The following is a 19,122-nucleotide window of genomic DNA, read 5'->3' on the forward strand; positions in this document are numbered from 1 at the left end:
TTACATTTTGGTATATAGGCTGTAGAGTGGTCCGTTAACGAAACTGACTAAGGAGAGTTAGGCAAGTTCTTTCGCATGTATTTTGGTGCTTCAATTTTTATAATTGTTTTCATAATTATTCGCCTCAGTAAAGTTCTTGTGTTCTATCATTACAATAGATGACATGCAAAGTTTAAAGGTCATGATCATCCATAAGTTTCATGATATTTGTACTGGTTTGAAATATTTAGGTGTTTAAATTTTTCTTAGAGTGTTGTAAAGTGACATTACAGTATATTGCGTGCACAGTTTATTTGCATAGCATACAATAAAGTTATAGAAGAGACAGCACGCCATTTAACAAGCATCGAAGACAACCATAAAAGTCGCGTCGAGCACTTTGTTTAAATGGGCACAAGTTTATTTGAAACAATCTTTGTGCAGTATATGTACGGTTAGACAGACATTGTAGGTCCTTGTTGGACAATTTGAACGCAGCTAATCCTGGCTGAAATATTGCAACGAAATTTTATGCATACCAAGCTAGACATGTTTAATGAACTTTTATTAAATAATTAGATTTGCACAAACAAATGGTCAGTAATAACGTTTGTTACAAAAAAAGTAATGCTGGAAATAATGCGCATGCATACTTTCAAAACAGATTTTACAAATTTCATGTTGGTATAAAAATGTATCTGCCGTCATTTTAACACGTTTTGTTTGAATGAAGAACTTTTCTGATGCAATCGCGGAAAAGCTGTTGTTGACATGAAATACAAACATAGGCATTGTGGTTATTTCTATACATAAACTCATAAACATAAAAATGTATATATATATATATTAACTCAGTTCATTCTTTTTAAACTATTTTTTATTTTCACCGTCATTTGAAATAATCCAGGTTCGTTTGAAATATACCAGGGTGAACATGTATAGTTAACTTTTATTAAATAAATAAATTTGCATTAACATATGATCCGCGATATTGTTGGTTATAAACAACTCAATACTGAAAAGTTGGGCATGCAGAGTTTTAAAACGGATTTAAGAAATATCCTGTTGAGATAGACATATAACCACAGCCATTGCCACTCGTTTTGTTTCAATAGCTAAAGATCTCTTCTGATGCAGCATGAGAAAGTTGCTGAGATAAAAATATAAAAAAATAATTATTGTGATTATTTTTCCAGTAACTCAATGTACTCTTTTCAAACTATGTTTTACCTTTAAGGTAATTTTTAAATAAACATAAAATACTCCCATGAATTATATTAAAATCGTAATCGACTTAACCTCTTTTAAATATAATCGGCTCTCTTACCTTCAAAACAGTTTTTATCTGGATTGGGTTGGTTTATAGCTCAACATCGTCTAATTTGAACAAGCCTGTCTGCACAAAGAATAACCAAACAATATTGTTATCCGTTGCATTGCATCTTTTGTTTATAGCACGTTTCATGATATAAAGTGAAGTTTCCACATAACATATACATATATATATAGCTGAGTTTATCGAGTAAGAGCATAGCCGACGACTAGATTGCATACCAGAAAATACGCAACGACCGCAACGACAAATGCAACCCAAAAGCCAACAAGCCAGAAAAATGCTCTGCAGTCACGAACGTCAGAAAATGAATCTGTAAAATAAGAACTCAGTGTGAGTAATGTTGTTAGAATTTAAAGAACTCACAGCGTCGTTTCAAACCTACGATCATCGTCAATAAGGTTATCTTTGTCATATATGTTTTCAAGGTTCATTCCCGCTATCTCAGTACAACTTTCTTGGTTCTCTATTGTGGCAACATCGCTCTCGGTTTTCCAGCTTTCGGCATCCCGGCCCTTGACATTCTCAATATCTGCATTTAAGGTATCGTCGTGCACGATACTTGGGGTATTGCCGTTTGTTGCATTCTCACTGTCAGTTTTGCATTCATCATAATATTTTTCGCAGGAAACCATGCTGTCAGGTATGGGGACTTAAATAAAATTAAAATTAATAACAAATTAATTTCTAAGAAAATTGTAAAGTGGTAAAATCTTTGATACAATTGGAAAGCTGTATTCCATTTTTTTATTTGTACAGCACCTTAACCTGTTATGTCTTAAATACTTTTACACGCCATTTAGTCTAGCCAACTAAATCGTTCAAACAAATAGCCGTTAACAAAGCAGTGCACCAGCTTATGTAATTTCTCACTACACCACTTAACATTGTAGGCTCGCTTCTCTGGGCATTAACAAGTCTGTTTTCAAATCTTACTGATATTGGTGTTGCTGGTTTTTTTACACTGCAAAGTCTACTTTTCTGCTGCACAATTGTACCTACCGCACAGCACGTGCTCAGCAGATAGAAAATAAGTGATCATTGAAGGTGACCGGTGCAAGAAACTTTACTGCACGCTTCACTGACCACGATTAAAGTTGGTGGTTTTCGGTTGCGAAATACATCGAGAATCTGAATGTTGAAATAAAGGCAATGTTTTGTTGACAAAAGGCGTAAAAATCACAAGTGATATTTCGTTTTAAACAAAACAAAAATATTTTCAAACCATCTGTCAAAAGCCGACAATTGATTTTTGTACAAGTCATTCGAACGTATAGAGCAGGGATGTCCAACCTGCGGCCCGCCTGAGATTTTTGTGCGGCCCGCTAGTCATTTTCACTCCAAAAGTATGTACTTCATGTACCCATTTTTCTTGAAATTTAATAGGTTCTGCGGCCCATTCAATTATTTCAAGTGACAATGCGGCCCACTATAATAAAAGGTTGGACATCCCTGGTATAGAGTATAGACAGTTATCAAATTAGTCTTACTTTCAGTTCCGAAAGCCGCAAAATGTTTTGGATTACCCAGCAATTGCTGGCTTAATTATCTAATATGCATGCTTCAATATTGTGTTTTTTTGCTGGCAAATTTTATAAAAAAAATTTTAGGTAAAAGATTTTAAATTACAGCATCATTGCTTCTGTTCGCATAAGGCCACAAGCTTTTTGTTCAATCGTTATTTTAATAAATTAAAACCAAACTATCGTTTTCTTTCCTTAACCTTTTCAAATCAACTTTTTGTAGCAGGAAGAGCATTGTAATATTGATTTTAATGCAAATTTGTGAGTTGTTAATAAGATTTGTGTGTCTTTTAACACCTTAGTGTATTATGTAAATTTATTGGGCCAGAAAGCCTTTACTACTCTTTCGCTTTCTGGCTTGTCAAATTCATACATTCATGATTAGTAGACATTTTAAATTTTTGTTAAAGTTTTTTATATCTAATTGCTTCTGCTTGATTTAATGAAGATCTCCTGTATTTTATAGACTTTGCCAACTCTGATGTAAGAAACTTAATTAGAATTATTGTCAATGTTCTTGTGATTTACGATTGTACAAAGAATAAAGTGAAGAAGTACACTTTTAGAGATAAGAACTGAAACAACTATGGCATATTCATGAGATACTTTCGGTGCTTATTTCGGACTCATCTGGCTTCTACTAGTAATAAAATACACAGTAAGTACTGTGTTTTACTGAAGCTGAAACCACAAGACAATTTACTGACACTGGCGGCTTGGTGGTTTAAACTTTGCATATTGCTAAATATGGACTCTTTAACGCCTATAACTTCCTTTAATTAAACTATAACCTTCCTATAACCTCCCTCAAGGCCCACAGTCTGTTACAAATAAATACAAATTTTAAAGGTAACATACACTGCAAATATACGTTTAAATGGCCTCAGATCTTGGGTAAGGAATTAAAACCAGTAATGTAACTTTTGCAATATTTTATTTAATTTCAAAATATCAAGTTGGCATAAAAATTATGCAGTGTCAATCATCAAGAAACAAAATTTGTTTGATTGAAGTTCCTTCCACAATGCATAGAAAACCTGTTGGCACAAAATAAAACAGATTTAGACTTTGCGTTTGTTGCCAACTCAAAACCATGGTCTATAGCAGGGGTTCTTAACCTGTGGGTAATTACCCACTAGTGGGGAATTTGAGGATTTCAAGTGGGTAACGAAACACAATGTTAAATCTGGAATCAGATTTGCGTTGTGCAATCTCAAAAATAGAGCCTGACATTGACTCGATCGTCGCTGAAAAGCAAGAACAAAAATCGCATTGACGTTGTTTGAAACTACGTAAACGTTCTTTAATGTTATTCTTCTCATTGAAATTGTTCTTTTTGTTAAATACCATTGTGCTTTGGGATATGTCACACAGGTCACTAGGATTCATTTTGATTTTTCAGTCAGTTTTAAAAGTATGTGGGGAATATAGGTTTATTAAGTAGCGGAAGTGGGTAACGAAAAGAAAAAGGTTAAGAACCCCTGGTCTATAGATTATAGTATTTTCACATTTCGTTAATGAAATAAGGGTACAAGATTATTTTAATAAATAATAATTCAGAATTCTGAGAAATTTGTACACAAGTATACTTTATATACCTTCAGTTATATTCGCTTTGTTTAATTACGCTGTGCCCATGGTTTATAGATCTTCAACAGTTGACTTTTTCTGCTGTAGAACGATTAACAAAGTAGTTTTGTTACAGAATGTTTTTGTTCAAAGTATATGTCCTTCCATTTCTTCACTCATATGTGTTATTATCTTTTGTATAATGGAATGTTTCAACATAATTAAGCTGCGCATGTCTACATACGTACCAAGATGTACGTAAAGAGCCCAGCAATAAACGTAATGTACATAATGACTACTGTCAACGCGGTTTTGCCGTAACCGATTTTTAAATTCCAAATAAAACCTGTGAAATAAGAGTATAGTCATAGTCACTTAAAATAACTTTCTTTTAATTTAAACATCATTTTACAAAACTTACATTCGGTTTCATCATCGTCAAGTACATTCATATAAAATTCGTCATCTTCACTTTCGGCGTTTTCACCGTCGCTAATTATATCTTCGGTCTTGTTCTTCTCCGGTTGTTTTTCCGAGTCAGACATTCTCCTAATGCTGGTTGCTATCAGAATTAAAAGAATATTGTCCCTTCAAACCCTGACATCATTCGTTTGATAAACCTGGAATCTGGAGCTCAATTTTTTATGTTTTCACAGCACCCTAACTTATTATACTGTATGTTCTAAATATCTTTGAACACTCATCGGAACATCAACCAACACTACGCTACACTATCCTTTGAAGTATAAATCTTCTAACGTATTGTAAAAAAAAAAACAGTTTTATTATGTTTAGGACAATTTTCAACAACAAACCACACGGCAGGTATTTCTTACAGAAAATTCTGACTTTCTGCTCCACAGTTGTACCTACCGCACAGCACGTGCTCAGCTGACAGTAGATAGGTCACTGAAGGTGACCGGTGCAAGAAATTTTCCTACACGCTTCGCTGACCATGATTAAGGTTGTTTTTTGACGACGACGAGCAAACTATTTTAATTGAATAATTTGTCGGGAGTTTTTAACACTGCTCGGTTTTGGTTGAGAAATAAATGGTGACAGCGCGTGTTCAAACAAATGCTATTTTTTGACAAAATGCGTGAAAGAAAGTGATGTTAATTTTTGAACTGTATGAAAACATGTTTATTTTATTATAGTCATAGCGAGCAAAGCCAAAGGGTTAAGCATGTGTTGGTAAAAAATTTAACATCAATCAGAAAACATATTTTCACAAATAATTTTTGGAGCTCGGCCCCAAATGTCGAAAATCATATATTCAGCGCAATATGTGGACGCATTATGCGCACAGACAATAATTAATTGCAGAGATATCCGTGAAAGCGATTTTAGGTAAAGATTTTGCAATCTTTATTTTTTATAGGACAATCTAATATTGAAGTTACAAGTTTTTATCTCAATATAATTAAGAAAGTTTTATCACGAAGATATTGCAAAAGAATGGTCGAAAATTTCAATCGTTTATTGTTCATCCCGTTACGTAATGCAAATTTTATCTTCCCTGACTATAGTCATTTCTTTTAACTTTTTCATTCCTTTTACTTATGATTTAGGACAAATGGATTTAACAACTAAGGACCTGACCTGAGAATTTGTTAAAGCGACATTTAACTGAGGAAAAAAACTTTCTGCGTAAAAGCATATAAGCGGCAACGTCAAACTCATGAAGCAAAAAGTTTTTTAACGCTGATAGTTTAATTAATACACCTCAGAACTGGATGAACATTTTTTTAAACATTCATAGGTTTGTTGAGGTGAAGTTTACATCAAAATTTTGAACACAGCACACAAATAATTTTGGCTTTATATAGTAGAGTAATACCAATACAGATTTCAAAAAGCGTTAAACAGAAAAGTGTTTCAAGCATCCGGTATACTTTTAACGATACAATAGTGCCTATATATAGGCCTACGGTAACATTGCTCTAATAATTAATTGCAGTTTATGTTTGGTTCTAACTTGTATCGAAAATTTTTATATCAGTTACTATCCTTAAAAGGTCTGCAATAAGACCGTTCACTTCTACTCTGGATCTAGACTTTTGCATTAAGAAATGAAATATTAATCATATAACTGAATACATTTACTGTACAAAAAGCACAACTCAAACAACAAATACCAGAACATTGCCAAATCAAGCGTCTGTAAAAAACCCATAATTGTATGGTTGCAATAAATAACCACGCCTCCATTTCTTGAAGAAGATCACGCTGTGGATGACGTAGATGACGGTAACAATGAAAACAAAGCCGGCTGATGTAATAATGATCCCGTTGTAGGAAACCTAGACGTTATAAGACGCGTCGACGTAAGCAGCAATGAAGTACATGAGTGCCCATAAAGCGTTGTGAGCAAACAAGGTGCTCCCGAACAGGTGGAATCCAAAAAACTGAATAATAAACCCCACCCTAAATGAAAGCGTGATTTGCGTTAGCTTATGAAATCTGTACCTAAACACATAAACAGTTATGGTGAGAATTCGTTCTCTGTACAATTATTTTCTTTTTTGGCATTAAGTAGATTATTATTCAATAATAATGACAGAAAACCACTGATTTAAAAGAAAAAAGCGGCTGCTGTTTTGTATATTAACGTATTAACTGATTCAGAGGATTTTTACAAAAAAGTATGTTTTATCTTTTTCTAAAGTTAGTATAAATTCTGTTACAACCATGTTTGTCAATTTACAAAAACTCATCAAATCTGGTTCGTGTATAATCACAATGCTTCAGGTCACCACGTATCTTGCTCATTGCAGTGGTACTGCGAGATATTGAATAACAACCACATTTAAAGTCACCGGGTCGCACACTTAAAACAACTTGAGCGAAACGTAAATAGAAATCAAAGAAACATGAAACACACTACACTGCACATCGTTTTAAGTAAAGATAATTTGTTTTGTTGAAAGTATTTCCTACAACATTTTGCATTGCTGAATTCTTTTACAAACATTTGAAACGTTTGAAAAAATTGGCATAAGACAAAAATAAATAAAATAAATATCTACGTTTACAAAAAAATAATCTTTACAAAAGTACAGTTGCAGAAAGTTTGTATGTGCACTTATCTAACAAAAAAAGCTCAACAAAAAAGAAGAAGACTGCACATGTAGAAAAAAGACACCAAACGAAAAAGAGAGAAAACATAATTTATGCCATTGGCCACAAAAAAACGCACTTTTTTGGGAAGATTTATCAATATGATTTTTGACCATGTCGGTCATTACACTAAATATTTAACTACAATAACAAAAGAGTTAGCCTCGAACACCATACAAAATACAATGTCAATCACCGAATGCATAATTTATTCTAGAAAATGTCACACGCCACGACACACAGGAGAAAACGCGCTTAAGTCAAATGAAATTCATTTAAGTTATTGACATGATTTCGATATTTACAGAAAATTCGTAAAAATGCAGGCGGATAACAAGGTCTAGGTTTTATTTACACGTGACAAATCTAAATTACAAGCAGAATGCTTCTTTCCAACGGGTAATTTCTGAGTCCGATTCTAGAGTGGAAACGACTTCTAAGCTGTCAGATGATGGTGGAACTCATTTGATCATTTTCCTTGGTTGCATATTTGTTCCTAGAAAAATGTTTACATCTTAATTTCCTATAATTTTGCAAACTCGCGGGTAACGAGTTTCCTAAAAACGTGCTTTTCGTCGTATGTAGTACAGTTAAGTCTATAGCGATGATATAAAATCAAAATCAAAGAAAAGTTCCAAAGCCGCTCAAAACATTTTGCATCTATATTGCAAAGTACCGAAGGTTTATCAAAAAATGTTTAAGTTTGTTTGTTAAATAGATTATATTATATAACTTAATATTTAGATATTTAAGTATATTTAACCAATATTTCTTCATTTGTATATATTTGCTTCAGTTTGGTTAGTATCTAAAAAAGTTATTTCAACTCTATAAAATCAAATTGTGCAATTTCTAAAAACATGTGAAAAGATCTGCACTTCTTTGTTTTTTTACTCTTTTTCATTCCTTTACTTTTCCACTCACTTTTCCTTTTCAGGGAACCATTCCGCGTGAAAATGATTGATGTAGTTTCCAAATCCATCTTCTCCGATATTTTGTCCTTCTCTAAACCTTTGAGGTACAAAATATGGTTATGCAAGGAATCACCTGCAGATTAATATTATCTTTGGACTATATTGTTGTTTTTCTGATCAGAAATACCAACCTTGCTTTTAGGTAGTAATTTGTAGTGTCAACAGCAGCCGAAATCCAATAGTCTGGTATGTCAACTGTCAATAAAGCGAAGTTTATTAAGTTAGACGTTTCTTAATATTAAATAACGCAAAAATAATATATGGCCATATGAATTACGTATGGTATACTCTTTGCTTGCGTGTCTGTTTCTTTCAGCAGTTTGAACAGACCTGAAAATAGATACTGAGTTTCAGCATGCTTAGAGCTAAGTGATTTGGATCAAGCAAAATAAATGCATGCCGATAAACATCGGGATCGAATATTGAAAAATTAATGCGTTATAACTCATGCCCGTGCAGTGTTTTGCTTGATCGAGATATTTTTCAACTTGCTTATAAACTGTTATAATAATGCAAAGAAACACTTCATCCAAATTGAATATGCCCGTAGAATAAACTCAGTGCAAAACGAAATAGGACATGTTTCTCAAACGCATTAACCCTGTTTCCAGACTTTCTTCCTGCGGGTAATCGTCAGGAATCATTTGATTGTTATCATCACCTGCAATGTTTATTAGTTATTTGTAATTAAATATCCAATAGGTTCTGTTCCATAATCACTTTTAATAACACTTCTACTCGTTGCGTCATCAAACAGCTGTGTAGTATTTAAGTGAAATTTGTATCAATTACTGAAACAGTAATTGTTGCTATTGTGAATAAAGTTAAACAATACCTTGGACGTTTTGGTCGTTTAATCCAGCAGAAACCTGACACCTAATTTAAAACGCAAATTAAAATCTGTATTTCTAAGTACAGTAGTACACTAAAGAAAGTATAGGTCTACTAATACGACTTACATGCAGTTTTCTTTCACCAAAGCGCTGTCCTTTACGGCATCAGGCCTGTCAGCAGAACTGCTAACTTTTTCAACTTCAGCTGGTCCATCTATAAAAAAACATTTGTTCAAATAAGCTTGGTTAGAATTTGACAATGTCGTTAATTTGACCACGCATGAGCAACCACTTCATCATCTACGAATCCAAAAATTACTTCAGCAACAAATCCTGCTACGGGTTACATTGAACGCCGATGCAATTTTTGCTCTGACAAAATTGAACAAAAACGGAAAAGAGAAATAGGAAAATCTTAACACCTAGTCTTGACACCTATAGCCTAGTGTCACTTCGACACTGGAGTAAGTGGAATGCGGTTTTCAAAGCCTTACCTTCATCGATTTTGTGTCCGTTTTGTGCAAGGTTTTCATTCTCTTCAACTATTACCCCCGACCTTAACAAAAAACAATTCGAAACAATGCCATGCTCTTTTACCTTTTACATTAAAGTATGCATTAGATATTTCAATGAATTTATCCAAAATATTATATATATTATTATTAGCAGGATTTCAAACGCATGTAAGGGTATGACAATGCTGTGTACTTGAAATATTGTTGATGCAATTGATTAAACGAAATGTAATTACACAATTATTGTGGTAACACGATACCAATTTTAAACCACGTACGTATCCACTATAGGGACGTCAACAAGTTTTCGATCACGTTGTTTGACAATTGCGTTATCATAAAACTTCGCTGCTTGCTTTTCCCTGTAAATGTATCAATCAAAATATAAACCTTTTTTAAAAAATGACTAAACAGAGAATTTTTGTTCTACTAACAAACTAACCGTTCCTTTAACTCCTGAAATTCCCGCTCAAAAACAGTAAATTACATTACAATGCCAAATAATCACTTACTCGTTCAATAGAGGAGTGTAATTATCTTCATCGCATTGCGTGGAGAATATGTTTTTGTTGAAGTTCACTGGTTGGTCTTGGCTGCAATTGTAACAACCAAAATGTCTTAATAATTATCCTTTTCTTATTAATGGTCGTAGAAGGTGTATTTCTGCTACCAACCGATCTTCAAATGCCCTTATTCCCGTTTTCTTGATGCCCGCTTTTGTGTTAGTGTCACGAGAAGTATTTTTATATCCATCACGTTTTATTCGTTTTTATTCGCATCATCACGTTGTTCGCATTGTCACCGTCACGTTTTATACATCGATTTATCCGCGTTGTATTGTCTCTTTGTGCATGTTCACGTGCTGCTGTGTTTTACTTGTTCATGGGTCCACATGTTTTTATTCTATCTCTTGTGACGTTACCCCGAGGGCCCAATTAGTACTGTGTTTAGCGCCCCACGCTGATTCTACGATTGCGTGGAATTTGTTTTGGTATGGTGTTTCGCTCGGGTATAGAGTGGTGGTTCAGTAACGTTTGGGTGAGATAACAGAAGGACGTATGTTTTTACCTAAGAGATATGCCATTAAATGTGAATAAAGAAGACAGAGCTAATTGACTAGCCGTTAAGCGGGAAGATTCCTGGTCAAAGAAAGTTTGGTTACATTAGCAGCTTTGTATTCCTGAAATAATTCTTCATGGCAATCTTCGTAAGAGCTGCTCTCCGATGAACTAACTTTCATATTAAATAATATCAATTTAAAGAGATATAAAACGAACGATTTTTCACAAAAATTGCTGTACTTATAACGGAGTTCCTGTAATGTTAATGTAACCCACCACTATCACTTGAAGCATGATCTTGCCATCGATTGTCTGGTTCATAGTTCATTTTTAGCGTTCCAGTGATTCAACAAATCAGAAATTTATTTTACTGTATAACTGTATTAATTCTAAATCTGAGGAAACTCTGCTAAAGCTTATAACAAGCGTTTTTGTTAATAGCATACAACGTATACACCTCATCACAAATTTCTTTTAATAACTTTTTAAAAACACTTGCAAGCTATGATGAAAATCATGATTGCGCAAGGCTTAACAACAATTTAACATTCTTTGATTTGGACAGAACTTTGTTTAACTACGTCACTCACGCTGTACAAGCTTGAATCTTTGTATTAATTTAGTAGAACAATAGATCACATGATGGTAAACAAAGCCTTCAACATGTTCTTTAAGATTAAGTCTGCTTTGTTACAGACGGAGGCTGTTATGAAAGGCTACACTTATAAGTTATTATGAAGAACTAGAAAGTAGAAAAAACTAGAACTATGTTTATCGAAATACATTTCTGGCAAAAGGAAGTTATATCAGTTAGCACAAGCACAGGGACAATATTCAATATTATTTAACTTCCAACATGATTTAACATGTAGCAAATTATTTTTATCTGGGAAACACAAAAATTTACTCGAATTTAAATAAAGATAGTTAAAAATAGAAATTTCTGTTTTAAAACTGAGTGCTCATTAGTGCTGAAACAAAAATGAATTTAACCAACATTTGTAGGTTACATGAGATAACAGAAAGTATTTAAACCTGTCGTAAATTGTTCATGTGTGAAATAAAAATAACATGCTTTGCTTTGGAAATCCTTAGCGCACAACAACACCATAACCAAAACTTTCATTTTTATGCCTTTTTAATCTTTGTATACTCGGGCACCTGACCTGCACTGAAAAGATTCAAACCACAGAGAATAAGCGAGCAGGGAAAGTCCACTCTTTAATAGAGGGGTTGAAACGAATTACCACCTTGAGAAGTATTTATAGCTTCTCCGATTTACCCAAGTTTACCAGGTGACGCAATTCTCGAAAATTCTAAAAGTTCTGTCGCAATAGGTTTTACAAATCAATACAAAAGAAAATCGCCTGATAGATGCCAACACTGTAGCAAGATCATGTGTGTCACCGATTCGATTACAATTTCTTCAGTGTGGCGTAAACTGTGAGCTGGCAAACGTTTGACGACGCAGACATCGAAATCTTCAATCAACCAGAAAAATTGTACACTACTCGTAATTATTGTACAGTCTTAAACGTGTGCACACAAAAATGGTTATATTTTTTGCTAGTTTTATCGAAAAAACATAGATTTATTCCATGAAAACTTGGTAGGGGATTTTGTTTACAACGTTATTTCGTGATTACACTCAACAAGTTAAGAAAAAGTTGGTAATAAATTCACGCTAAAATAACTTAATAATAAATAAAATAACCTAATAAAAAATAACCTCACGCCAAAAGCTTGCTGCCCAGTCTTAAATCATACAAAGCAAAAGCGTTGTCTACCTTAACTCGTAGGACTCGTAGAATCGTACTTACAACTAATTTAACCTTATATGGAACCTCAAATATTACGGACATCTAACAACAGCTTTCCCGTAATAAGCTATGTTTGATTTAAACTGCCTAGTTTTAGTAATCCAAAATTTCTGCATTTTCTTGGTTATAACGTAAAAATATTATGAAATAAATTTTAATTCATTGTTATAAACCATGTTAGCTATCTCGTCAAAATTAAAAAGTTTACAAGAAAAGTCCCTTGTTTAATTTTACAAAAGCGGTAATAAAGTGCACAACTGTACACAACACAACTTAATGATAAAACAACAACAAAAAACAGGATGTGACCAAAATTACTGTACAAAAACCTGATTTTTGTATTACGTAATTACATTAACTTGTTTTTTCCTTCTAGAAATCTAGAATATTCCGCGATAATTACATGACTTAATCTAAAGTGATAGTTGGTTAATAATCATATTATAATCAGCACAACTAATCCCGCTGCAATCCAGCAACAATCACACTGCGATGAAACAAAGAATCGCTCACCACATTATTACACATTTGACCACTTGGTGTTGACAAAGCGCAATTGAAATCGCACTATAGTGCTATACACTAAGTGAATCATCAATGTTCGTCACAAAGTTGTGACATGGAAACCGATAATGCAAAAACATCTGGCCCCAGACACAGGAACCTGGACGAATGATTGGTTTGTTCATTACGGCTTATGTAGACGTTAAAACATACGTAGCAATAGAACGTTCGTTAGCGAAATGAAATTATTCTATTTTATCAGCACTTGTTTTGATACGTCCAACTGTTAACGCTAGACTTAATAAAGTGTTTCTCACTGAATGGTGTGCACACGAATGACCTGGACAAACAGTGGGCAGACGAGTACACGAAAATTTCAAAATATAAACCAAAACTAGCAGAAAAACTCCATCGTTCTTTGATAATTAATTGAATGCGGCTCAAAAATACGGGCAAGAAAATTAGTTTGAAGGCACAATTCAGGCTGTTACAAACAATAGCGGATAAAACGTAGGATTTAGAAAAGATATGCAAAACGTCCCTTTTCGAAAGGAAGTAAGAAGGGCATAATAACAATGGAAGTGAAGGTGCTAAAGCAAGGCCGTTTTAATCCCATGAGCAAAGAATACTGTAGGTTAAGCTTTCCGTCTAAAGATATACTGTACCATTTTAAAGAGAAAAACGAGTTTTAAAAGAGAAAACACGTGCTTAAACGTGCTTTGTTGCCCGGTTAAAGTTCGTACATTTTGTGTGTTTTGTACAGCGGGTCTGCTACTGTACATATATCAAGTAAATAATTTTTGCAAGGCGCAAGTATATACAGTACCTACAAAAGCATTAACACATGGCAGAGTTTCTTACATGACACTGTGGTAAAAAATATGATCAAACAAAAACTCTTTATATTTCGGCCTTGGCCAAAATCATGCGAGTCGTAACCTTGGTAACCGAAGGGTTAGTGACTGCAGCGCTGTATTCGCAATAGTGTAACCTGTGTTCGATATCGCGCTACCGTTGTAATGTCATGAAGAAAAATTATGATTTTATACCAAGCCATTGCGATTTTTTATGATATTAAAGTTGAACGAAAAAGCCTGATATATCGGTCTTTATGTAACCACAAATCTAAGATCGATTGCCAGTTTAATATCCATTGTTCATAAGGTTTTGCCTTCGCAAGATTGATTTATTTGAAATGTAGTCTCACAGTTGTGGAGGTTGATTAAGATATTTGCAAAAATCACCTCCTTTGGATGAAGTTAACCACAATGATAACTTGTACAATGTACTGTGCATGGTTGATGTCTATTTGCTTGTAGTCTTTAAACAATTCAAAAAGTACACAGCACGACACGTGATGCAGTCTATTTGGCAAGTCAGGCAGTCAGACATTGATCTTAATAATAACTTCATAAGAGAAATTGGTGGCTAAGTTGACAAAGGTTGATTAAATTAATTATTAACTTGCTTTTACATCATTTGACACTTCTTATTCTGCCTTTTTACCGTTTGGCAACAAACCAAACGTTGCAGTTGAAATTATTTTATTGAGTAGCACGAATCGAGAGCGGTCTGAAATTTCTTATTTACATCCAACATTAATAACATTGCTTAAAGAAAGAAAGGTTCATAAATGCAGAATTATGTACAGCATGAGAAATCGTGAAACCTTTTTCTTATTAATAGGATTGCATAACGGTAACCTTTTTGTTAAGCGATATGATTGCATAACGGTCCAAAGTTCGTGAAGATAAGCTCGTAACACAACTCAAATGACCTACAGCACATTAATGGTGTTAACCACACGAAAGCTCAGGTTGAAAGGAAAATAATTACAAATAGGTTTAATTGATTTTATAAGCAACAAATCCGATACACAATAAACAAAACAAAAACAAATGTTCAGTTTACAAGATGTTAAATTTCGGCGTGTTGATGATCTGTGTACAACAACTAAAGGTCTTTGCAGAATATTTATAAATGCTGGATACTATTATTTAACCTTTTGCCTAATAATTCGTAATATCCATTACGTATGGGCGCTTACAGACTTATAAACACATGTTGCTGGTAAAAATGTATTCTTCAGAAAAAGTTATTTCCGCTTTTATTTCATGATTTCTTTTTCATTGCTTAAGTTTTAAAATACAAACGCCATTTAACGATGTTAAATACGGCGACGTTGTTTCGTATGAGACATGATTTAGTGCACTGTGAAAATAACGACAATTTTAAATTTCAATAAGCACAGTAACTATCATGAAACCATAGTAGCAATAAAGTCCATGTAACAATTATTACAAAGTCGTAGCGATAAAACCAAACCGGTCAGAAATGGAACTTAAACAATAACGGATTAAAGCCGTGCTAGCAAAGAGAGTTTGAGTATTAGGTTAATAAACTCATTTCCCTTTGACTTGTCGGAGATTTTAACATTTTAATCCAAATGCAATTTATGTTGAAAGCCGAGTTTGATTATTTTCTTTTCTTACTTTTAAGGGCGGCATGCCTTGAATTTACAGTATAACAAAAGTAATTGGTAAAAAATTGTATAGGGTCCTTCAGATCGTTCGTCGTTTATAGGATGGAAAGTTTCTGCGTGATTACTTGCCTTTTAAATATGTCATTTGTACCAGATCACCAACATCAATAATTGCCGATAATGCATCCTGTATTTGTTTATCAGTGAGGGTTGCCGACAAACAGAACCTTACTCTCGATCCCAACACCGGCGTTGCTGGATATCCTGCGACAACAACGGCAAAACCACGTTCTAACATTTCCCGACTAAAGCCCAACATTTTGGATGGATAAAAGATCATAACCGGTACTATTGGAGAATCGTCGTTGCCGTACACAATGAAACCTGCTTTCTTCAGTCCCTGACGAAACATTCTGCAATTTTTAGCTAGTTGTTTGGTTTTTTTCTTTCCTTCTTCGGTGCTAGATAACATGTTGAACACAGATATTGCCTGCTGACAGACTGGGGCCGACATGGACGTAGCGTAGCTGGCTATGGCAGAATCTGCTCTTAAATGCTCGATGATGGCTCGACTTCCAGCAATAAAACCACCTTGACCTGGAAAGAATTTTGAAAATGTTCCCATTATGACGTCTACTTCTTTTGCATCTATTCCGAAGTAATCAGTTACACCACGAGCACGCTTTCCTAGTGCACCCATACTGTGTGCTTCATCAATGTACAAATAGGCTTTGTATTTCTTTTTCAGTGCAACTATTCCAGCAAGATTCGTGATGGAGCCTTCCATGCTGTACACGCCTTCGACAACTATAAGTATTTTCTTCCAAGGACGATGTGTCCTTGGTTGTCCATAAGCGATTCCATCGCAGAGCTTCTTTTCCAAATCTTCCATGTTATTATGCTTGAATCGGCGAATGGTAGCATTTGAAAGCTTACAGCCTGTCGCGATTGATGCGTGATTATGTTCATCTCCTAACACGAGGCAATCCTTGTCAACTAGGCTTGGTATGGTCATCACATTTGTAGCGAAGCCCATGCCGAAACTGATACTCGCTTCTACATCTAAATATTCTGCCACAACTTGTTCTAGTTCGGAATGAATGTCCAAGTTCCCCACTTCACGCCTTGGACTACAGATACCAACACCATACTTCTTGGCGGCTTCAATAACTACTTTGGTGGACTTGCCTTTGTTTTCGGAGATTCCAAGGTAATTGTACGAGCCCAAGTTCACAACATTCTTTAGTATTTTACCGGTATATTTACAGACCCAGCCGGCGTTTGAGAATTCTCTTTCAACTATATGAAGCACTGCGCCAGGAGCCCGTGCAAGTGGCCTGGTGAGACATTCTATGATACGCATAAATGCGTTTCTGTGATAAAAGCTTAAAAAATCGTCGTAGAGTGGAGCAAAACCTTTCATTTCAGGGTCTTCAGAGGCAGTAAACACCTTTTCAATTTTGTTTGTACGAAGGAAATCGCGGATAACGCCGAACAAACCCAAAAACATGTAGTTTACAGACGCAAATATAGATGCAGACAGAGGCATTGGCTCAAAAGTCTCCTGAAATGCACGCACCGGTCGAACGTGTGGAGAATGTTTCCCATTTGAAACACCATTGGAAACACCATTGGAAACACCATTGGAAACACCATTGGAAACACCATTTTTTGTTACAACAGTCATTTTAGCTTTCTATTTCTGTAAGCTCTCCACACATAAAACAGAACCATGATGAAATTGTTAAATTAATTTTGCCCTAAACCAGATTCAAACATAATTATAAGTAAGTTTAAACAAAATCATGTTATCTTTGACTTAAAGCCGTCTTGTTATGCTTTTCTGCGGAGTAATGTTGTATTAAACTTCTTAGTTCTTACTTACTATACTTTTATAGTAACTAACTTACCGCAACAAACATTCTTTTCTAAATATAATTTTTTGCCTGATGATATTAAACTAAACACGTTCCTATATTATAAATATTTTTGGTTTTTGTATTTGTGTCCATATTCGTGGAAGTGTTAAAATATATTCCATCCAATGCATATAAACCATTATAGCTGACCGACTGCTGAACATAGATGGTACCTTTTAATCATTCGTAAATCAAAAATAACATATGTTTAGACGCAAATCAGTGCCACTTTTAAGCTAAAAAAAACTTACAAAAGCGAACTACAAAACTTTTCATGTTTTAATCACCACCTTCGCTAGGAAAAGGTAAACTAAAAACTGAAGTATAAATGTACAATGAATAACGATAACATCGAGGAAACCAACGCAAAAAAGGCAAAAACCTTGCGTAACATTTTATCAACCGACCAATCCGTTGACTGTGAAAAAATAATGGCTCTAAGTTTTATTTGTGCGACTCAAACAAAGAGGAGTATAAAGGTCAGATCTATCAGATGCGTGCTGCGGGTGTGACCTAAATTTATCGAAGAAGGTTCCGCAGATCTCTTAAACACGCAAACAAACTGTTTATTTTGCGGCAGCGCTAAACTCCTTTTGCCTCTATGAACTCATTGACTCCTCAGTACTTGGCGATAAGGCAAACAGTAAGAAGCAGGTTGTACCTGAAACCCCTGGTTGTGTTACAAGTGTCAAGCAGCTACTTTTTTGGGTCTTGCTTTCTTTTTAGTTTTGAAAGTAGGTGCATAAGTTGGCGCAGTCAATACCCCTGTTACCACAATACAGTTGTGTTTTCTTTCCAATATCTCCTCTTATAATCTTCTTGTAAAAAATGTTTTTCCATTACTTTTATAGTGGTTGTGATATTGATCATGAAATTTGAATAACAAAAATGTTTTCCCCGGCGTTAAGCTGATTACAGGTTTTCTGGATGCGTTGTGACGATTACGTCACGAGTCAGAAGTTGTTTTCGAGATGCTTGAATTTGATTTTGGGATCTTGTGATTCAGTTGTTGACCGGATTTGAATTCTCCTTAATGACGTTCAGATAAATTACCTCGCTTGAACTGATGTGCCATATATATACCGATGTAATGTTTGCAATCTTTCCTTTTTACCGCTTTCGATTTCACTTGTTATCAAGCGCAATGTAACATTCAGTAAGCTTTGCCCGAAGATGAAAACCTTTGTGTGTTATAATAAATAAAATGGGAACTTTATCATTTAGTAATATGTATAGACAGAATTAAGCAACTAACAGCATAGTCACGCCGTTTGAGAAATGAGAACTCATTTCATCGAAGCAGAAGTAAAACAAGTCATCAACCATCAATCGTCCTCGCTCATATTCTAACAATTACCGCCAGGATACGCGGTCATTATGACAGATGAGTTTGTTGTGTAATACTTCACACGAGTAATACACAAACGAATTAAAATTTGTCATAGCGTAAACTTGGTTACTTATTCAAAATCGGTAAATATCTTTACTAA

At 34.5% G+C, this 19,122-nt stretch overlaps 2 protein-coding genes, 1 long non-coding RNA gene and 1 pseudogene across 3 annotated transcripts; all 4 read right to left on the bottom strand.

Moving 5' to 3' along the window:
- Positions 1-535: 535 nt before the first annotated feature.
- LOC143452317 (uncharacterized) lies at positions 536-1,995 on the bottom strand. Its single transcript, XM_076953238.1, has 4 exons — positions 1,698-1,995; positions 1,534-1,625; positions 1,307-1,375; positions 536-1,129 (listed from the first exon to the last, which is right to left on the bottom strand). Exons 1-3 carry the CDS (start codon positions 1,945-1,947, stop codon positions 1,340-1,342), a joined length of 378 nt encoding a protein of 125 aa, XP_076809353.1. The 5' UTR covers positions 1,948-1,995; the 3' UTR covers positions 536-1,129; positions 1,307-1,339.
- A 1,757-nt stretch (positions 1,996-3,752) lies between these two features.
- Positions 3,753-5,000, bottom strand: LOC143452587 (uncharacterized). Its single transcript, XR_013115065.1, has 4 exons — positions 4,826-5,000; positions 4,653-4,750; positions 4,434-4,506; positions 3,753-3,872 (listed from the first exon to the last, which is right to left on the bottom strand). It is a non-coding gene; the product is annotated as an uncharacterized LOC143452587 (long non-coding RNA).
- Positions 5,001-6,641: 1,641 nt separating this feature from the next.
- On the bottom strand, positions 6,642-11,411 carry LOC143452401 (uncharacterized). The gene is made up of 13 exons (XM_076953360.1): positions 11,184-11,411; positions 11,010-11,079; positions 10,521-10,568; positions 10,359-10,439; positions 10,125-10,208; positions 9,826-9,887; positions 9,458-9,545; positions 9,334-9,374; positions 9,099-9,159; positions 8,776-8,828; positions 8,630-8,693; positions 8,449-8,535; positions 6,642-8,020 (listed from the first exon to the last, which is right to left on the bottom strand). The coding sequence occupies exons 1-13, from the start codon at positions 11,233-11,235 to the stop codon at positions 7,969-7,971; spliced, it is 843 nt and encodes a 280-aa protein (XP_076809475.1). The 5' UTR covers positions 11,236-11,411; the 3' UTR covers positions 6,642-7,968.
- A 3,347-nt stretch (positions 11,412-14,758) lies between these two features.
- LOC143452402 (serine palmitoyltransferase 2 pseudogene) lies at positions 14,759-17,561 on the bottom strand (annotated as a pseudogene).
- Positions 17,562-19,122: the final 1,561 nt, after the last annotated feature.

This window comes from Clavelina lepadiformis, chromosome 4, assembly GCF_947623445.1.
Source record: "Clavelina lepadiformis chromosome 4, kaClaLepa1.1, whole genome shotgun sequence".
In the NCBI taxonomy this organism is placed as follows: domain Eukaryota; kingdom Metazoa; phylum Chordata; class Ascidiacea; order Aplousobranchia; family Clavelinidae; genus Clavelina; species Clavelina lepadiformis.

Coding starts and splice junctions, on each gene's coding strand:
- LOC143452317 (XM_076953238.1), bottom strand. CDS start 1,947: ATGGTTTCCTGCGAAAAATATTATGATGAATGCAAAACTGACAGTGAG. Junction 1,626..1,697: donor TAACCTTATTGACGATGATC/GTAGGTTTGAAA, acceptor CTTATTTTACAG/ATTCATTTTCTGACGTTCGT. Junction 1,376..1,533: donor CGGTCGTTGCGTATTTTCTG/GTATGCAATCTA, acceptor TTCTTTGTGCAG/ACAGGCTTGTTCAAATTAGA.
- LOC143452401 (XM_076953360.1), bottom strand. CDS start 11,235: ATGAACTATGAACCAGACAATCGATGGCAAGATCATGCTTCAAGTGAT. Junction 9,375..9,457: donor TTGGTGAAAGAAAACTGCAT/GTAAGTCGTATT, acceptor GTTTTAAATTAG/GTGTCAGGTTTCTGCTGGAT. Junction 8,694..8,775: donor AAGCAAAGAGTATACCATAC/GTAATTCATATG, acceptor CTTTATTGACAG/TTGACATACCAGACTATTGG.